Here is a 21674-nt window from a genome sequence, read left to right as displayed (position 1 = left end):
TCCCAGATCGTGCATAAAGATCAATGGGGATCAGGCTTTTTCAGTTGCTGGTCCGAGGATGTGGAATGATCTACCTCTTAAGAATAGATCCTATATTTCTATTTCTATATCACGTTTAAAAACTTTTTTGTTTTCACTGGCTTTTAATACTTGATTGACTCTGGGTTTTGTACTTTTTATGCTTGTTTTCATTTCCTACAATTTTGGTTATTGTGTGATGTGTTTATAGTTGTTTTTATATTTTATTTTCAATGTAGATCTATGGTGCTACAGTGTAGTTTGAAAGTGCTTTATAAATAAATAAGACTTGAAACTTATATGAACTCAATAAATGTCTTCTCTCTGGATTTTAAAACACACATCACAATGTAATAAAAACACATGGTGGGGATTGATTAGGTGGTTGGTTGAATGGACTACTCAGTGTCAATTCCACAAGTGTATGTCTCTACATAACTTGCTGATGCAGCAAAGTCCAGGAGTGAAGTTTGTGGACAGTTTTTCTTTTGGAGACATAAGTATGTTGGAGGCAACAGCTGCTCCCTCTTTGTGATTAATGAGGTAGAACTTGAGGCAGAAATCTTGCCTCTTCCCTCTAACTCCAATCAAAATTCAGCCTGAGCCAATTGCTACAGAAGAGAGCAGGTCGTGCAAGTAGCTTCGGACCCAACTTTCTGCACAACACCAGGCTGAACAAAAAAACATGCATCTTCAAAACCTTGATGAGGGACGTTCACCACGGCACAGTGGAAAGGATGGGTCAACCTGCATAACTGCAGATCATGGTACATACCATTTATTATTTCCACTAAGTAGCCTAAGGAATTGATGACATTCAAAAGGAGAAAACAGAATGTGAGAACTCAGGAAATATTTATATGCATTCTAATATTTTCATGCAGCTAAGTGACCAGGTGGGATGCCCTGAGTCGGGCCTTTCATCTGTATTCTCAGAGCAGCTGCGAAACAGGAAGCAAGAGGAGGAAAAAGACTCCCATAATTCCCTGCGGTGGGACTGATTAGAATAATAGACACGGAGTACTGACAGGAATGAGCTTCTGGGAGCCAGGACACATTAACAGCACTAAGAGCCATTTTATTTGAGCTCATTGCATGGCTCACAGATCAAGGCTCCATAGTATTTCTGACAAAAAACAGCCATCAGCATTTCTCTCCTCAGAATGGCAGTCTATAACCTGCTTGGCAAAATCCATAATTTGCTTTTGGGTAGTGATCTCGCAAATAGGAGTCTGAGACGTATCCGTGGCAGCAACGTAAACAGTGCAAATGAAATTTGCTAAGAAAATTGCATAGGTAGCTAGAGCATCCCCACGCCCCACTTCAGTTGAAACATGCACCTATAGTGGCAAACAGCAACACATATACTGTATATCAGTGACTGAACTGCCTAAATGTGACTTTAAACAAGATGAAGGATGTGACTTATAAAACTCCACAGAGAATCTATTCTAAAAACATGGAGAAAAAAAAGACAAATACCCGTTTAAACTGTGACCGGCATGTTCACTGATAAACACAGACCATAATTGGAATCTTATTGAAAAAATAACAAAAATGTGTTATTTGCTGCCTGTCGGATGACCCTAAATTTTTTTAATTTCTTCTTTCTCCATCGTTTCAGCACCATAATGAAAATCCATCCGTATTGCAGCTGCATTTCTTTATAATCTTCCTGGAGTTAAATAGATGGCTCAGTGGCATATTTGGACTACTCACCTTATGCATTCCAAATAATAAATGATGCAGTGCAACAGAGGAATTAATTCTAGCAATGAGCTTTATGGATGTGTAGGTATAAGTGACTCATGTGCACCAGTCTGAGATGTTCTGCATCTCCCTCCATTTGGCATAACACAGCCTCTGCTCTGAGCATCACATACAGAGCTGTTCCTTCACAATGTGCCACCGACAAACCAATGAGATGAAAAAGCCCTAAAACTAATTGGCCACTCTGATGGCACTGTGGGAATGTGTTTGAAGTTTTCACACTGATACTTTCACACTCTTGCTGACGCAGTTAAACCAGTCTGATTCTGAACAGGGAAAAGTGGCCTGCAGGATACATCGAGCTAAGTCTCTGGTTAATACCGCAGCAAAGTGAGGTAAGCTAGCAAACCTACAACATGTTTATCCAGCAGTTCAGGTGTCAAATTAGACCAAAATGTGTGTTTAACTATGGTCTTGCAGAGTCAGACTTTAGGATAACTCTGGTCCACATTGTTCTGGCCAAGATCTGTCCTCTTAGACAGAAAGGAGCTGTGTGACTGACATGTAAATCAACCAGACATCATTTTTGTTGACATGACAATTATGGGTTGGGTAAATCTGAAATCCATGACACCAAAATTATAGGCTAGAGAGGAACAAATACTGGCAAAGCAGTCTCAACAAAAGGTTGTACTGAAAATTACTCTGTGGTCAGATTTTTAGTAATAAGTTCACATTATTTAACACATATCTATGAAAACAAAGTGTAAGTCAGTTTTGAAATATAGATATATGTTTGGGTAGCTGCAAGCCAATTAGGTTTTTGGTGCAATATGTAAGACTTTTATTAATTGGCAAATATTTGTGATAGAAAATTCATAGCATACCAGGCAATATAGGTTGGCCATTCATGCCCATGGGGGCCATTCCAAGGTTGTTCATGGCAGTTGCCCAGGCATTAGGGTCCGACATGGGCATCGGCAAAGAGTTGGAGTCCATGGCAATATTTCGTAGACCCTCTAAGAGATAGAGAGAAAAAAACATAAATGTGGGTTTATATTAGGAATCACTTGCGCAATGTCTCTTCCAAAAGACTCAAAGGACAGATATTAAAAAATGTTGAAGCAGAACAAGTTGAAATAATTTGTTTAGCAAGTCCCATGGAAGCTCAACTATCTCTAGAACCTGAAGGTAATTAACATTCCTGTCGAGTAAGTTTGACCTGAGTGCTCATTGAAGAGGCTGTTACTCAATTAACCTACCAGTATCTTTGAAATATATAATATTATTAAAATATTAAAAGTCTGAGACAAGGATAGAAACTCAATGAAAAGTTTGAGTTAGCAGTGCAAAATGTGAAGATTCCTTTGGCTTAAAAAATCATACGATAAATTAAGCACAGACCATATTCCAAAAACTAATTTATGTACTCTTCAGACAGCAAAGGTGCCAACGTGCTTTAGCAAAGCTTCGGAAATACCATTTAAATTGCATTTCTCTGAGAAAAAAAAAACATAAAATACCATTGTTATAAGACACAAATGCTGTCAGAGGTCTAATAAACTTCACTAATGCCCACCAAAAAGGAATGAGCTCTATAAACAAGAGAAACAGAGTTCAGAAAGTTCCCCTATCTGTGGTGTGCCTATAGGGCTTATAGCATGTTTGAGAGAGAACATATGGTTCCAGCGAGATGTAGGAGGCAGTCACGTGGAGGAGGTCATTTCTACAAACTATTGAGAAAATGTTATTGTGGTTGGTAATATTATTATGTGTAGCTCTGTTAGTTCATGAAAAACAGCAATGATAATTCGATTTAAGGATTTCCAGAGGAATATCGAAGGGGGTGTCTGTCAGAACATAACAATCAAAACAGACACCCCCTGTCAATCTGGACCTTTCTGACATGTATTACTTTAACGTGAAAGCCCCCTGAGCTTAACGCCTCTCAAGATAATTGCATCCGCTAATTTTTAAATAATGCTACATTAACGTCATGTTAGCGTAATTACGAGACAACAACTTGGTGATTCTGCTCCGAACCATTCACATCCTCAAAGATTATTAGTTTCTATAGCAACGCTCATAATGCTAAAATGAATCCATGTGCTGCTTTGTTGTTGATGTTCACAACATTAATTCACATCTAAGGCCTATATGCTTTTGCAAAACACTAAAGAACATTGGCTAAAATAATCAGCTAAAACTGACATGTCAAAAAGAAATATGTAGAAGTAGATCCATATATTAAACTGTTAAACCACTGCCATTGTGGTTATTTTTCATTTATGTCACAATAATGGGAGAAATAGGAGCTTTCATAAAATTCATAAAAAGAGTTTTAAACTTGTAAATATGAAAGTATGCTCTAATGCTCAAGGTTATTCTGTTCTTCACACTGGACAAATGAGCAACACACCTTGGGAGTAGGGGTGGACTGGGACTTTCTGGCCCAGAGTGGCCCACCAAACCTGGCCCGCAACACACCACACCATAACACACCGCCTCATTGATTATATTTTCTGGATCAATTAAAAATGTTTGTGTTAAAAAAGAAAGAAAAATCATGTCATAGTCATGACAATGGGCCCCACAGTGGAAAATTGTCATAACTTTAAAACATATAAAACCAATGTAAATGTGATGAGTGGATTTATTTTATAGAGAAATAACTAAATCTTTATAGCTCAGACAAATAACATGCCCTTTATCTCCTTTATTTTTTTTTTTAGAAGTGCAAATAATCTATTGTCTTAGTTAATATGAGGTTGTGGAAACATCAAGTATAATAAAAATAATACATTATATGCAATATGTATATATAGCTATACAAGATCATAAAATATTGTTTACAATAGTTAGATGAAGAAAGTGTCACAAAACAGGACACACACACACACACACACACACACACACACACACACACACACAAAACCTTGTTACTCCAAAAATGATGCTCTTAAATGTGCATTTGCTATACAAGACAGGAATATTGCATTTTATTTTAGTAAAGAAGCTTTATTCAAATTTTTTTATTAATTTATGAAACCAGTGTTGTCAGATTATACTGACTTTAAATGTTTTATTTGATTGTAATCTTCTAAAGTTCTAAAGGGACACTTTCGCAATGAAGGCTTGAGCTTTATCAAAGCAAGATGCTGAATCCATGGCATAAGAAAGCAGTTCTAAGAGTGTTTTATGAAATCCTGAAAGTATCTTGCCTAAAAACCTAAAAAATGTCATGAGGTGTGGTAACTGTGGTATAAGCGGAATAATTAAACCATTCAATTATTTCAAATAATGCACACCCAAGGTATAGCATTACCACCTTGGGGTGCAAATTATTTTTCAACTGTGTGTGTGAGAGAGAGAAATGAAAGACAAGAGATAGAGCAATTTAAAGCAGATACTATTTAGTAGACGGGAAACTTCTATCAAAATTAATGGGAGAAATTGGAATGGCCAACGGATTTAGAAAAGGAAGTCATGCATACATGTAAAAGAGCAAATCACCTTTTAGATACAGACATTGCCTGTCAATCAACTCGAGAACGCATCTTGAATGCCACTTGTTTACATAGAAAAATAGCTGCCCAAGAGCATTCCAAACAAGTAGCTCTAAAAGACTGGTTCCAAAATGGCCTCCGAATGGACTGACTTGCTAGAAAGCCCAGAGACTATTTAGCAGAGACGGGCCACTTCTATTAAAATTAATGGGAGAAATCGGAACGCCCAATGGCAGCCAACGGATGTAGAAAGGACGTCCCACCTAAAAGAGCCAATCACTTTCAATAAAGACATCGCCTGTCCATCAACTTGAAAACGTGCATGTGCCAGTGTTGTCTGATTTGAAATATGTTATTTGATCGCAATCTTTACCAACCCGTTTTGTAGATTTCCCCATTTAAGTAGATAGGAGCGTCACTCTCTTATAAATAGTCTCCCGAGAGTTCCAAACCTGGCCGACAGTGGACTGACTTGCTAGAAAGTCTTTGGGTGCGTCTCAATCAGTTCCCTAGTTCAGTAGCCACACCACTGATCAGTGAGTCACATTTGCAAAATTGTTCCAGTGCACTGAAACATTTGCTCCCTAAACAAACCCACAATGCACCGTAAAAACCAGGGAGCATCGTTGCTCACTATGTTCCGGAAACATCATCATGTATGAATAAATGTAAAATGGTTTGATGGGCTTTGAAGTTACTTTCTAAAGCCAATAAAACTTGCAAAAAATACAAATGTGACACTAATAGCTCTTTTATTACTTTATTATTGACTGAAAACAATAACAAAATTACAGCACTATGACAAAGACAGCAACTTGGCTAAAGAGATCCGATGCATTTCAAAAATATGTAACTTTCTTATCTCAAATATGCTGTAGTAATATCTTCAGGTGTGTGTGTGTGTGTGTCCACTATCTACAACCTCTTAGCTGTGTGGCATGTATGTGTACAGTAAGCATGTTTACATGTGTTTGTGTTGGTGTGAAAGACAGAAAAATAATACTAATGAACTGAAATCATTTCTGAAAACACATTTGCAAACAGCTTGGATAATAAGTCCATTGTGTATTTGAATGCTTTTCAGTGTGAATATACAGGTTTGCTTGTGTGTTGCATCATGCATGTGTATGTGTGCCTGTACAGTATGTCTGTTTGTGTGTGTACATGTGCTGCATGTGTGTGTTTACAGAACTTTACAGAAAGTAGATAATTTCTACCTCCCTGCTTGTGCTTTTCCATATACACCCAAAGCCAATCCCCTCTCCTACCGCGGCAGCTGCAAAGGTACACGCGAGGGAGACATGCAAGAATGGGGAAGAGCACGGAGATTTGAGGAAGATTTGTTGTCCTCCAGCCAGGACTGGGAGCACGCAGACACAGAGCTCGCAGAGACTGATTGTGAGCGCATTCAATCTTAAAACACTTTTAATGTGAATAAACAACTACACTACGCTGTGTCCATAGTAACACACCTCACTCATCTGCCATCGCCTCTATATGTTTCCTCAATGCCATGGTGATTTGTTAGAGCACATGCTCATTAGCTGACACAGCAACACACATAAAAGTACTAACATAGGAATGTGATTTTAAAATGCATTCTACTTAGTGTTGTCAAAAATATCGATATTTCGATAAATATCGATACTGAAATATCTGAACGGTACCAATACTAATTTCCCTAAGTATCGATACTAGCCGAGCTGTCACTTTCACTTCTCTCCAAAGGCGCGTTGACAAACACCACACACACTCGCACTCCTCTCATTCGCTCTGGTTAAATAGCAAAAGTGAAGTGAATGTAAAGATGGCGAGTGCATCGCGGCACTCACGACCAGTTTTGTTTGATAAAGAACACAGCAGGAGTGCTATCTGGAAATATTTTTGATATGAAGCCAGACATCCCAAGTCTCCCGGAAGTTCCGGAGTCTCCCGCATATTGATAGCTTCTCCCTGATGCCCGCAATTTAGTTCAAATCTCCGGAATCTATAAGCACATCGCGAGACAGAACATACTGCACGCATAACATAGATAGCACGCACACAACATACATAAGCGTGCACGGCAGAGAGGGAGAGAGCGAGAGACCTTATGAAAGCTAGTCAACCCCCTTGACGTTTAAGTATCTTTTGTTCACATTGAGATTGGATTTGATTTGACTTGGAAATACAAAAGATTGCACTTTTTATTTACTTGCACTTTATTGGTTTTTGAATGTATGGCAATCTGAGAGGCTTTTGAACAAGTGCAATACCTCAGGACATTTTGTTCATGTAAAATATACCTCATTGTCATGTTCTAGACAGTTCTACCCTCTTAATATTGTGGCAGTTTTTTTCTCTGTGGTATCGAAAATGGTATCGAATATCGATATTTTTCAAGGTATCGTATCGAAGTTAGAAATTCTAGTATCGTGACAACACTACTACTTAATATTATTGTCTTAGCAATAAATGTGTACTCCAAGTAATGTGGTTTTATTCATGTCTGTAACTGTAATCAGATTACTTAGTTTTACAAGTAACACATTACATTACTGTGTTACCACAAAATGTCATTAAATTACAGTAATGTGTTACTTAATGTGTAATGCGTTAAACCCAACACTGGTTATATTAACACTGTAAGCATGAATATCTTCAAGGAAAATGAAAGCGATAACAGCTGTGCTTCAATGTGTGAGCTTGTTAACGTGTTGCAGGTGATTGAGTCATAGAAAAGACTTTCTAGCAAGTCGGTCCACTTTCGCCCATCTTTGGAATGCTCTCGGGAGGCTATTTCCATTCATGCCAGTGCAGCTCCAATCTACTTGAATGGAGACATACCGAAATCTCAAAAATGGTTGGTCACGATTACGATGAAAGACCATATTTAAAAATCAGCAATAAAATCTGACAATACTGGTATAATAAATTCTGATTCTTCACCTCATATTACGTAAAAAACGTAAATGCTTTTATTACTAATGTGCATGCGCGTTCTAGAGTTGATAGACGATAGGCATTATCTGTATCTAAAAGGTGATTGGCTCATTTAACTGTAAGGCGTGGCTTCCTTTCTATATATGTTGACCGTTAGGGTTAGGGTTAGGGGTAGGGTTAGGGTTAGGGTTAAGGTTAGTTGAGCATTCCAATTTCTCCCATTCATTTTTATAGAACTGGCCCATCTCTGCTAAATATTCTCTGGTCAAAAGTGTCCCAATGTTCAGTGGATCAGTACCATTACCAGTGCCTGAATTAGTGTTCACAGAATACTGATCTACGACATAAGAGAGCTAGGGAGCTGATTGAGATATGGGGCTTGTTTAAAACAGATTAAAAGCCTTGTGAAAATTTGTTTACGTTTGATTTTTTGACAGTTGGGAGTTTGAATTATCAAGCATGCTTTTGGCTCATTTGAACTTTCCGTCAATGTAAATCTATTGGATTTTTCCAATTTTTGATGGTCCGCTGTGTGAAAACAGTTAGTCCGATCACTTAAAAAAAGACATATCATACAATTCCAGAACAGTCTGAAGGTCTCTACCAAGTTTGGTGGATGGCCCTTACGAAAATCGAGAGTTCGTGTCAAATTTGCCGTAAACTCACGACTGAAAATGTTAACATCCTAATGAGCTTTGCGGCACACTTGCAGCAAATTGTTGCACCACTACTGCTGAAGAGCTGCAAATTTTGGGCAAATATTTGTGGCCAATCAAATGCTCATTTGTATGTGAAAATAACAACTAGTCTAGTTTAGTTTTTTTTGTAAAGTAGTTTGAAAGCTCTAGGAGTTAGTGTTAAAAAAATGTGGTTTTGGTTTAGAGATTTTTATCCACCTTATTCTGCTCTAAACAATGCGCGCTGCCATGACGGCGACACCGGTTGTCAACTTCCGGTTCGTAGCGATCGACCAGTAAGTTACTAGCAGCGAGAGAATGAGTTCAGGTTCCACATGTGCTGTTGTTGGTTGTTTTAACAATTCAAAAACTTTTTAGAAACTGAGTGCTTCGATCATATGATTAGAAGGAGAGTAGATGTTTAGGGTGGTTAGCTGCGCTAAAACTGAAACATCCACCGAAAAAGGTGTATGTCTGCTCGCTCCATATTGTTGACAAACGCCCCACGGATGACCATCCCAACCCGGAATTATACCTTGGATATGACAGACCAGTGGTGAAGAAGAGACGTGCAATTGTTCGTGTCGAAGCGACAGGTAAACCACTTTTAATGTTGAATTCTGTAGCTGGTTAGCGATAGCACCACTTCACAGCTAACCTAGTTAACGTTAGCTACCTCCGGTTGTTTACATTTTACGAGCTCCACCGGCCTGAAATATTCGTGTTATCTGTGGGCAGTCTAACTTACAGTTTTTTTTAGACAATATGCCATTTATGAGTAAATATGTTAAAAACATGGCCATTAATGGTTTATGCCTTTGTCCACTAAATGTTACTGTAGATTTAATGCTATGAGTGCTATCGTAATGTGGGCCAGGTAGTTGTTAGCCTGAGCGAGGAAGAGCTTTCATCACCATTTATCATAAGCTTTTACTGTAATGTTGTCAGTGTGAGAAACATGGACAGAGGTTTAACATGTAGCCTATGTACTCTTTTTTTTTTTTTTTTTTACAGCAACTGCAGAAGTGACAGACCAGGAGGATGAGGGCATACCTGAGGTGCCACAACCATCATACAGCACTATTTCCACCCAGTGGGAAGATCCATCCCTTTGGGACCACAGCTATGATGAACAGCAGGGTGTTGACAAGACAGCCAAAGATGCCACAACACAAACTGAAGATTTCAGCTACTCCATGCTTCAGAGTGATGCCAATTCGTTCGTGAAGGTTTCGTCTCACTGGAAACCTTCAACTCTCTTGTTTATTTTTGGGCCTGAAATCGCTGATACAACCTTTAATTAAAAAAAATCTTGTATATGACTTGTTTTTTTTTTGTTTTTTATGATATTTGTATTTTTGTAATTGATTTTTTTCATGAAAATAGCTTTGAATGCTGATATGGCATTAAATAAAAAAATCTGAATCTGTATGAAATTTGTTGTTCTTATTTGAGTTTGTGTACAATAGATTTTATTAGATTTGCATACAATTTTACATGAACAACAATTTATAAATATTCACTTATATACAACAATACTCATGCTCAGCATTTTTAAATGTACAAAATTGTTTGGGTAAAAAAATGAGGTTTCATGAACATCCGACAGTCTCTATCACCCCCGACTGCTGCAGCATAACCCAAGCAATAAGCTTAGGCTGGTTAGCACTTTGACTCCTGTCTACCTCTGCTTTCAAAAATGCATAGTCTCCGTGCTTCAGCAAAGAAATGCGCCCGACTTTGATGCGCCCGAAATGCGCACAGCAGATACAGTTATCAAAGTACTGCTTCTGTAACAAATTCACCCTACATCAGGGCTGCACTTAGCATCTACATATCACTGAGAAATGTGTCTGATCGTGACTGGATAAAATGTTCCTACACCAGCTTAATTAAAAAGGGCATCCATATAACATAATAGTTGTTCAGACAACCCACTAGTTGATTAGTTAATTTTGAAAATATCACATTTTGCAATGTGCAAAATGGTGTTGAGATTGTGCTTTTCCAAAGGGGTATGTCACATAAAATGGCTATAGCTTAGAGTATCACAGTGGAACCATCTCATCACATTCCCAGGTTGTGCCCCTCAACAACAGTTCCTTCTTGACCTAATAAAAACAAAGTGAATTCTGAGGGGACAGTTTTTTTTCTTTTAAGGTTCTCAGTCACCTTTCTGATGATCAACAAAACTTGCCTTAGTGTCCCCCTTCTGAGAGAGAATTTAACCCTCATGTTTTGTTGAGGTAATTTTGGACCCATTTCAATTTAGTTTCTTTATAAAAATGGTATGCTTTATCTGAGTGGTACAAAACTTGGTGACCTTTCCTCCACTTGCTATCTGAACAAATACACACAACCCCCCAAAAAAAAAACCTGGACTTGATTAGAAAAGTGGTCGTAAAAAAAAGCAACACTTGTATTTTTTGGGTCAAAATGTACCTGCCATAGGAAATGAATGGGAGACTACAATACAGATGCAATGCAGTACACAATAACACATAAATTAATTGGACAGACTATAAAACACACACAGGTTTGTTTGACTATATTAGTGAGGACATCTCATATACTTACACTGATTTTATATCAGCCTAATGACATTGTCTCATGACTTTCCCATGTCTACCCCCTAAACCTGTCTAACCAGCACACAAACATGTGCATATCACTAGTTCATAAAGATCAACATCATCAGACCCATTTCAGAGCCTTTTTTTTTTTTTTAAACTAATGAGGACATTTAAACATCACAATTGCAGACAACCCTGTCCACACATACCATGCTCAGGTTTGACAGCATATTGGAACATCATTGCAAAATCTGGCACCTCAACACAAGTGGTTTTAAAAAAAAAAACTATGATGTCTAAATAAATATCCAATGAATAACTTGTGATAATATCTAAAAATTAAGTTAGTTAGAACATTGGTTTATAGAGATCAGCCAATGCATGCACGACTGAAGCCATCTACTTACTGGCCATAGTTGTAATTTTATGTAATTGTTATTTTTATTACAGCAGATGTCACTGTGACGAGGAGGAGGGTGTGGCCGGGCTGTTCAGATGCATCAGCTGATCAGAAGGAGAGTGAGATAAAGGGTAGCTGGAAGCACCTTAGAGAGAGAGAGACGCACGTGGCCGTGTTGCATGTGTGTCTGTGTTCGATTACGTTTGGTTTAAATTAAGTTTGACATTAAAACTATATGTTTACAGTTCAGCTGGTTCCAGCCGCCTCCTTTAACTGTTACAGTCACCAAAGGAATGAATCACATATTTTGGTGTTTGATGTTATTATTTTGAATTTTTTTCCTTCACACACACACACACACACACACACACACACACACACACACACACACAGTTTGGTTTCCATGTTTTATGGGGACTTTCCATAGACATAATGGTTTTTATACTGTACAAACTTTATATTCTATCCCCTTAACCTAACCCTACCCCTAAACCTAACCCTCACAGAAAACTTTCTGCATTTTTACATTTTCAAAAACATAATTTAGTATGATTTATAAGCTGTTTTCCTCATGGGGACCGACAAAATGTCCCCACAAGGTCAAAAATTTCGGGTTTTACTATCCTTATGGGGACATTTGGTCCCCATAAAGTGATAAATACACGCTCACACACACACACACACACACACACACACACACACACACACACACACACACACACACACACACACACACACACACACACACACACACACGTTTGGTTTCCATGTTTTATGGGGACTTTCCATAGACATAATGGTTTTTATACTGTACAAACTTTATATTCTATCCCCTAAACCTAACCCTACCCCTAAACCTAACCCTCACAGAAAACGTTTTGCATTTTTACATTTTCAAAAAACATAATTTAGTATGATTTATAAGCTGTTTTCCTCATGGGGACTGACAAAATGTACACACACACACTTCTGAATAAAGCTGTCCATGGCTGACTTCCCAAAGCTCCCTCAGAAGGCCAAGGAAAACTCAGGGAAATTTATTTTTTACAATCTACAAGGTCTTAAGAGTTAAGAGACAATTACAGGCTCTTACACCAGTGGGACAAATCTAACAGGACACTGACGGCCATGAATAGATACAAGGAAGATGTATTTACATTAACATACATTCAGATAATCATATCTAATATTCAACCAACAACGTGTGTCTGAACTGCACTGGATATTCTTTTTTTTTATACCTTCACACAGAGTCCTAACCAGTCGTGACAAACAATTAGTCTGTCCACACTGAAGAAGGCAATGCTGTGTGATGCAACTAAATCACATATTTGATGTTTAATATACAGTTATGTGGAGCAGGATTTTCATCCTGTTGTCTTGTTTCTTGATGCTGGTTGCAGTTGGTTAAGAAAAAAAGAGATTACATGAGCACTATATAGATCATTTCACATTAATAAGGTTCAGAAAAGAACAGAACATTTTTTTTTTTAAATACGTTTAAAATGATGTACACTCACATTGCCATCTCTTGGATAGGAAGCAAGCGAAGATGTCAGTGTGTACAAACACAAGCCAACTTATACACAATATTGGCTGTAACAATGCTGTCTGTCATTTTAGTGATCGTTATTGTAACTTTTATGTTTTAGATGCACTTCTTGAAAACATATTTTGGAGACAGTTTATTTAATCAACGCCAACATTATGCAGATATCGTGTTTGTTAATGAACACCAACAAGTCTGTTTAACTTTGAAATGGTCACATCACTTCTGCAGTTATATACTGAATCTTGACATTCAAAATAATCTAGGGCATTTTAAATAGAGGGCTTATTAGATTGACTATGTGAATGTTCACACATCAATATAAAACTGCATAGCTGTGTATATTCAGTCCTCATACATGCAACAACGTGTAAAACATATTTAGTGTCACAATATCTGGTATTGTGAAATAACAGGCCGTCACATACTATCACAAGACAAGAATTGTATAAACATCTCTTAATTTCACAGGAGATTTTAATTTGATTAACACCACATAATTTAGCACAAAGGCAACGTGCTAAATTTCTAAGCATTGTTTATCAAACACAATGGAATTAATATATTTAAGAATATTCATAGAGGTCTATGCATCTTTCTCATTCAAAAGCCTGATTTAGATAACTTTTTAACTTCATAAGCAAGACTCAATCCCCTCTTGGATTCGGAGCAGGCAAGCATTAGAATGAGGCTTCTGGGGACACGGCACAATTGCAAGCCTCATTATGCCAAACCATCACGAATTCAATCAGCCTTTTGGGTAACCTTGAGAAGATAAGTTAAGCCAGCTAACAACAAATAATTGTTGTTGCTTTAATTTAATTTTTTATATGACTGACGTATCATGTGCCAAGCAAGAAACACCTCTGTTTGATCCCACAGATTACTAACACAGTTTTCAGACTATATAGGAGTTCTCTTTTAAACACTGACAGCAGTTATCTGAGTGACAACCATAGACATAGCAGGTGCTCCCGCAAAGAACTTCAAACATGTTGAGAGGACTTCTGCTCCAAAGATATGATGGGTATCCAGCGGTATGTGTTATTTCTTATGGTCAAGTCAAGTCATTTTTTATTTGTATAGTGCTTTTCACATAATTTTGTTGGCAATTAATTGATAGTCTATGTATTCCATTTCAAGAGTGTAGTCCATCAATAAACAAAGGTGATGCAGGCAGAGATTAATGAGGTGCATTGCAGTTCCACCGGCAGGTCATTTTGGTGAGGTTCGGTGGGGTCCATCTTAAGTCCAAGGTTCAGGCAGTGGCATATGAAGTATCTGATGTCTTACAGTTGAAACTCTGAAGGCCATCGTTAAGGACTGAAGTGATGTCTGGCTAGCACCGGCTGTAGTTTGTCGTCATCACTCAGTGACACATAGCAGTGGAGTCCGAAACCAAGCAGGAATGGATATGAATCCCAAGGTTGAGGCAGGGAAACAAATAGAATAATATCACCGTAGATGCCATTCAAATTATTGAGTTATTGAGTTCCGGCAGACCTAACTAAACAAGCCTAACTGTGAGTTGATGGATAAATTAGGTGTTTGCCTGGCTAAATAAATAAGTCTTTAGTCTAGATTTTAAATTGAGTATGTCTGTGTCCCGAACAGTGTTAGGGAGACTATTCCATAGATTTGGAGCCAAATAGGTAAAGGATCTTCCTCCTTCTGTAGATTTTGATATTCTAGGAACTATATTTGAAATATATCATATATAGCAATATATGGAATATAGCATGGTAGAAGGTCACTTAAGTACTGTGGAGCTAGACCATTCAAGGCTTTGTATGTAGTTAACAGAATTTTTTAATTAATATGAAATTTAACAGGTAACCAATGTAACGACGATAAAATTGGGCTAATATGATCATATTTATTGGTTGTAATCAGCACCCTGGCAGCTACATTTTAAACCAATTTAAGTTTATTCATTGAACTTGCAGTAGTTGTTTCCAGGACTCCAGGGTTGATGCCACAGCTTTTCAGGGTCTCCTTGAGGTGATCCTTGTAGCGACGCTTCTGACCCCCAGGTCTCCGGTTGGCTGCGTATATCTGCCCATAGAGGACTTGCCGGGGTAGGCGGTGGGAGGGCATGCGGATAACATGTCCAACCCATCGCAGTTGCCGCCTAGCAAGGATTGCCTCCATGTTGCTGGAGTTGGTGCGCTGTAAGATGTCCGTGTGGGGGATTTTGTCTTTCCATGTGACTCCTAGTATGCGCTGGAGGCATCTGATGTGAAAACCCTCAAGACACCGAACATGCCTGCGATAGGGAGTCCATGCTTCTGCACCAAACAGCAGGGTGGAGACGCAGACTGCCTGATAGACGGCCGCTTTAGTGAAAGTACGGAGATCCTTATTAGCAAAGACTCGAGATCGAAGTCTGCCAAAGGCAGAGGAGGCGAGATTTATGCGTGTCTGGATCTCGTTGTCTATGAGGCAGGTGAGTGTTAGAATGCTTCCAAGGTAGCAGAAGTGCTGAACAACCTTTACTGGTGTGCCATGAATGTAGAATACAGGGGGTGTGGGGGTTGGGACCATGGTCTGTGCAATGATCTCTGTCTTTTGGATGTTGACTTGTAGGCCACAAGCTTGATACACTGTGCATACAACATCCAACGTGTGCTGCATTGCGGTAGGGCTGTGGGCTAGGAGGGCACAGTCATCGGCATATTGCAGTTCATGAATTGTGAGGGCGGTGCACTTGGTGATGGCTTGCAGGCGGCGAAGGTTAAAAAGGTTCCTGTCCAGACGAAACTGTAGGCAAACACCCTCGTCGGGGCTGAGGGAGTTGCGGGAGAGGAGGGTAACTGCTGCCAGGAAGAGGTTGAAGATCACTGGAGCCAGTACACACCCCTGTTTGACTCCTACCTGCACAGGAAAGGAGGGGGATTGAGATGTACCCACAATCACACGAGCCTGCATGCCAATGTGAAACTGTTGTAGGATGGACAGAAATCTTAGAGGCACCCCAAACTTCTCCAGAATGACCCAGAGGACTTGACGGTCAATGGTGTCAAAAGCCTTTGCCAGGTCGATGAAGGCAATGAACAGGTCTTTGTTCTGTTCTCTGGCCTTCTCCTGCAATTGGCGCAGGACAAAGATCATGTCGGAGGTGGACCGATCCTTCCTGAAGCGACACTGTGACTTAGGAAGTATCCTTTCTGTGATGCTCTTGGTAAGACGGGACAGCATGACCCTTGTTAATACTTTCCCTGCCACAGAGAGCAGGGATATGCCACGACTGTTTCCACAGATGGACTTGTCACCCTTTTTCTTATGGATTGTAACAATGTGTGAGTCTTTCCAGCCTTGTGGAACAGTTTTTTGTGCCCATATTAACTGGATGAGTTGGTGGAGGGTTTTGGTGAGCAAGTACCCGCCATTCTTTAGAGCTTCTGCAGGGATTCCATCAGGACCAGCAGACTTATTGTCCTTAAGGCTTCGTACTGCTGTGAGGACTTCTGAGAACCTGGGTGAGTCATCAAGCTCATGTACAGGTGGAAGCACTGGGAGGCGCTGCAGGACACTGGGGTCAGTCGGATTATTTTGATTGAGGAGGGTGTTAAAATGTTCAGCCCAATGCTCAAGAATGACTTGTTTGTCCTTATGCAGTATTGTGCCATCTGCAGATCTGATAGGGGTGATTCTGCGTTTTTGGGGTCCATATAGTGATTTTATTGCATCGTAGAAAGCTTGAGAGTTGTTGGTGTCCGCATAGCCTTGGATTTCATATGCTTTCCTAAGCCACCAGTCATTCTCCATTATGCGAAGCCGGCGTTGCACCTCAGCATGGATATTGATCCAGTGTGAGCGCAGAGAGGGAGATTGTGGATTGGAAAGGTGAGCAGTGAAGGCTTTATGCTTCTCCTCCAGAAGGTTCATTATTTCGGGGCAGCTGTTGTCAAACCAATCCTGGTGACGTTTGGAAGTGAAACCAATTGTGTCAGTAGCGGCTTGTTGTATAGCTGAGCTAAGGTTAGCCCATACGCTTTCCACTGTATTGTGTAGGGGATGAATGAGAGTGGAGGAAAGGTTATTAGCCAAGCAGCGACGGTACAATGCAGTGATGTCAGGGGATTTTAGGGCTCGGGAGTTGAGCCGTCTTGAGGGTTGGTGCCTAGTGTGTTGAGGTCGGACCTTTAGGTGTATCTTGGATCTGATCAGCCGATGATCTGTCCAGCACTCCGCACCACGCATTGCTCGGGTGATGGAGATTTCATGTAAATCTTGTTGCCGGGTTATAATGTAGTCGAGTAGGTGCCAATGTTTGGATCTGGGGTGCATCCATGATGCTTTGTATTTGCTTTTCATTTGAAAAGTTGTGTTGGTTATGACCAGTTTGTGCTCAGAGCAGAGGGAAAGGAGTCGCAGGCCATTCCTGTTTATGTTGCCTAATCCATGTTTCCCAATTACCCCAGACCAGAGCATGTTGTTGGTGCCTACTCTGGCATTGAAGTCTCCCAAAAGCACAAGATTATCATTGTGAGGAACTTTGAGAGCTGTGTCAAGAGACTCGTAAAAAGCGTCTTTGATGCTTTCTTCAGCATCCAGAGTTGGTGCATAAGCACTTAGCAAGGTTGCATAGCGACCCTTCGCAAGAGGAATGTGCCAAGTCATCAGCCGCTCACTGATTCCCACAGGAGATTCTGGAATGTTCTGGAGCAGTCTGCTTTTGATAGCAAAACCTACTCCATGTAGACGGCGGGAATCTTCTGGAAGACCCTTCCAGAAGAAGGTGTATCCTTGCCCGACTTCTATTAGCGAGTCCTCTCCTGCGAGCCGGGTCTCACTCAAAGCTGCAATGTTAATGTTGTATTTGTTAAGCTCGCTCGCAACCAGGGCAGTGCGTCTGCGGGGTCTGTCAGTTCCATTCTGCACATCAAGAAGTGTGCGTACGTTCCATGTAGCCAAGATTAATAGTTTAGATTTATATTTATATTTTCGACCACGTAATGGGATACCTTGGCGACAGCGGTGGGCTGCCCAGGAGTGTAGGGAACAGGCAGTGTTTGGGTCACCTTTTCTAGACTCTCCCCCCGGCAGGGGGTGAATAGTGCAAACCCTGAAAAGGGCTGCTCAGTCACACAAGAAGCTGCCGAAGGTGGACGCTGTTCCAGCCCGTCCACACAACGACCATCACGCTTGTGCCGACTCCGCGCAGGGCTCAGGCTAGAGGCTGCCAGTCTGATCCAAGACCTGCCTCCGTCACATTTACCCTGTCGCCGAAGGACTTGTACGGTGAAATGACAGCATACGCAAAGAGTGGATTTAATGTGAAGAGAGGGGTGCGCAGACCCTGTCTCCACATCTTCACTCCAGAATCCAGTTTCCAGTGGCAGGAGATGAACTCTAGACAACCGGATGGACGGTGGAATTGCAGGGGGCTGCCAGGTCTCTATCTGTTGAGCCTGCCTCTCGCGGGTCCCCAACGTGGCCTTGTCTTGAGGAGACCAAATGCTCACGGAAGACGACCCACAGAGCAGTGGAGGCAGCAGTCTTAGTTGATGGCGGACCGCACTCACCATGTCAAGGAGTATCATTGGCATAAATGGAGTTTTTGCAGCGGATCTAGTGATGCCACTCATCTAGTCCCTCCATACCTGATAGACCTCCGTTGTTGGTCCACGGCTACTTATTCGACTGGGGACCACCGCACAGAGCCCCCAGCTTATTTCGTAGCTTACCTTCATATCTGAAGGATTGTCCATTATCCGCCACCTATGGACGTGGTTGGTAGCAGTCAGCTCTGCCCCAACAGAAATGAACATAGTTGGGAGGACACTACCTTTTCTACTATTTTTGACATAAATGGGAAATTTTAAATTGGTCTATAATTAGCCAATTCGCCAGGATCAAGCTGTAGCTTCTTAATAAGCGATTTGATAACTGCTATTTTAAAGTTTCTTGGGATATGTCCTAAGGATAGCAAGGAGTTAATAATATTAATAAGTTCTGAGATTACAGGGATTACCTCTTTTAAGAGCTTAGTTGGTACTCTACTATCACTCTACTATTATTCTGACATCTCACATGCTTAATATAAAGTAAAATTAAACGTCAGGAATTGTGAAAAATTTCATTTAAATGTTTTTTGCTAAGGTGTATGTAAACATCTGACTTCAACTGTATATTCTAAACAAGGCCAAAAGATGACAGAGATTTTTAATTTATATCTGATGGTGTCACATTAAGCATTGTTAGTTCAAAAGACTTAAACTTATATCCTGTCCTCTGAGTAACACCGAAAACTTCAATGTAAATTGTAGCAACACCTCCTCCTTGACCCTTCAGATGAGGCTCATGTTTATAACAATAACCTGAGGGAGAAGATTCATTTAAACTAATATATTCATCTGGTAAGCCAGGTTTCAGTCAAACAGCTCACATCCAATCTATGATCTGTAATAATTTCATTTACAATTAGTGCTTTGGTAGGGATCTAATGTGTAGTAGTCCTACCTTTATATGATGTTTATCTTAATTTCTTTAGTTTTTTCCAAGTTTGACCTTAATCATTTTTCTAACTGTTTTAGTGAGTGGTTTGTGTTTGGAAATTAGGGGAACAGACACAGTCTCTATATGATATCTAGGTGATACAGTCTCTATGTGTTGTAGTTTATGTGACCTGTGTGACATCTCAAGGCAGCTAGCAGATGTTCAGATTAACTAGTTTGTTTGCTTCCTGACCTGGGATCCAGTTAGTCAAATACTATCACTATTAAGACTATGAGCCAAATTACCAGAGAGGAGATCAGCACTTTCCCTGGAAGGATGGAGTCCATCTCTCTTTAGCAGGTCAGGTCAACCCCAAAAACTCTTCTAATTGTCTATAAATCCTCTGCTATTCTCCAGATACCACTCATACATCCAGCCATTCAGTGACAATAATCTACTATAAACCTCAACACCACGATGAGCAGGGAGGGGGCCAGACGATATTACAGTGTCTGCCATCGTTCACACACCTCTTTAACATTATCTTTAGTGATCTCCGACCGGCGAAGCCGGGCATAGTTAGTGCCAACATGAATAACAATTTTAGAAAATCTACCTTTAGCATTAGCCAGCACTTGTAAATGTGATCTGATGTCAGACGCCAGAGCCCCTGAAATGCATTTAACTATAGTGGCTGGAGTCTCCATTTCCATGTTCCTTACAATAGAATCACCAATTATTAGGACTCTTTCAACATGATTCTCAGTGGGTACATCACTGTGTGGGGAGAATTGATTGCAGACCTAACAGGAACGGCAGAGTGGTGTCACTTTGCTGAGCAAGTATGCCACCAAGACGTCACCTAAAGATCAATATTTAAGTATGTTTTTACCATAAATTCTCCTCAATGAACAGTAGGTGGTGATATGCACAAATAATGCAATCACCAAAAACAGAAGAAGAAGAATATTAAAGTGGAGCGTGATCCTAAAAAAGGACTTAAATATTTATTTATTTATTTAAATTTTATTTGACAGGGACAATGCAAACAAACATAGTGTCAAAACCAAGCATGTCACTAATGTGTTGCACATAAAGTTTATAGCTATAGCTAATTTTCAACTCCTGTCCCTGGAAGGGCTTTTATACACAATAAAATGTACATGATTAACTACTTAAATAAAAAAAAAAAAAAAAAAAAAAAAATAATAATAATAAAAAAATAAATAATAATAATATAAACATACATACATATCATGTACAGCTTTTATAATAATTAAAAATGAGTACACTTTTGGTTTATTTTTAACCAGTTTTTAAGCCTGGAAGTGAACATCTTAAAGTCAGGCACAGTCTTGATTTCAAAAGGTAATGAGTTCCAGAGTTTAGAACTATTCACAGAGAAGGTCGTCTGTCCAAAGCTGGTCCTGCAGTATGCTATTTTACAGTCATGATTTGTGGAGCTCCTAGTGACTCGGATGTTGTCCTGCCTCTCAATAAATGTACTTAGTGGCTCAGGTGCTAAATGATTAATGCACTTATAAATTAGTTTAAGAAAGGAAAAATTGCTAAAGCTATCAAAATTCATTAAATTATATTTCTTAAAGATACTGCAATGATGATATCGTAATGGTTTTTTATCCAAAAGTTTTATTGCTCGATTATATAAAGAACCTATGCGTTTTATTGCAGTGGGAGCTGCTTGTGCCCATGTTGTCATGCAATATGATATATGAGAAAATATCATAGCATGCATGTACAGCAGGGCTGCCTGACTTGGTATGTAGCTTCTAATTAGTTTAAAACAATTGAGATTACTTTGTAATGTTTTTAAGATTTTCTTTATATGTTTTTCAAATTTAAGTTGAGGATCTAAAA

At 39.6% G+C, this 21674-nt stretch overlaps 1 protein-coding gene across 3 annotated transcripts in view; it reads right to left on the bottom strand.

The window, feature by feature from the left end:
• The window catches only part of LOC127659451 (ecto-NOX disulfide-thiol exchanger 2-like), a 192063-nt gene that overhangs the window by 74884 nt on the left and 95505 nt on the right, over window positions 1-21674 (bottom strand). For all 3 annotated transcript variants that reach the window (XM_052149280.1, XM_052149282.1, XM_052149281.1), the window contains one exon: window positions 2616-2747. In XM_052149280.1, coding sequence (XP_052005240.1) covers window positions 2616-2747 — 132 coding nt within the window. The remainder of the gene's footprint in view (window positions 1-2615; window positions 2748-21674) is intronic.

The sequence above is a fragment of the Xyrauchen texanus genome, chromosome 19, assembly GCF_025860055.1.
Source record: "Xyrauchen texanus isolate HMW12.3.18 chromosome 19, RBS_HiC_50CHRs, whole genome shotgun sequence".
Lineage (NCBI taxonomy): Eukaryota > Metazoa > Chordata > Actinopteri > Cypriniformes > Catostomidae > Xyrauchen > Xyrauchen texanus.
Note: the sequence above shows the minus strand (reverse complement) of the source record. Positions and strands in the feature narration are given on the sequence as shown.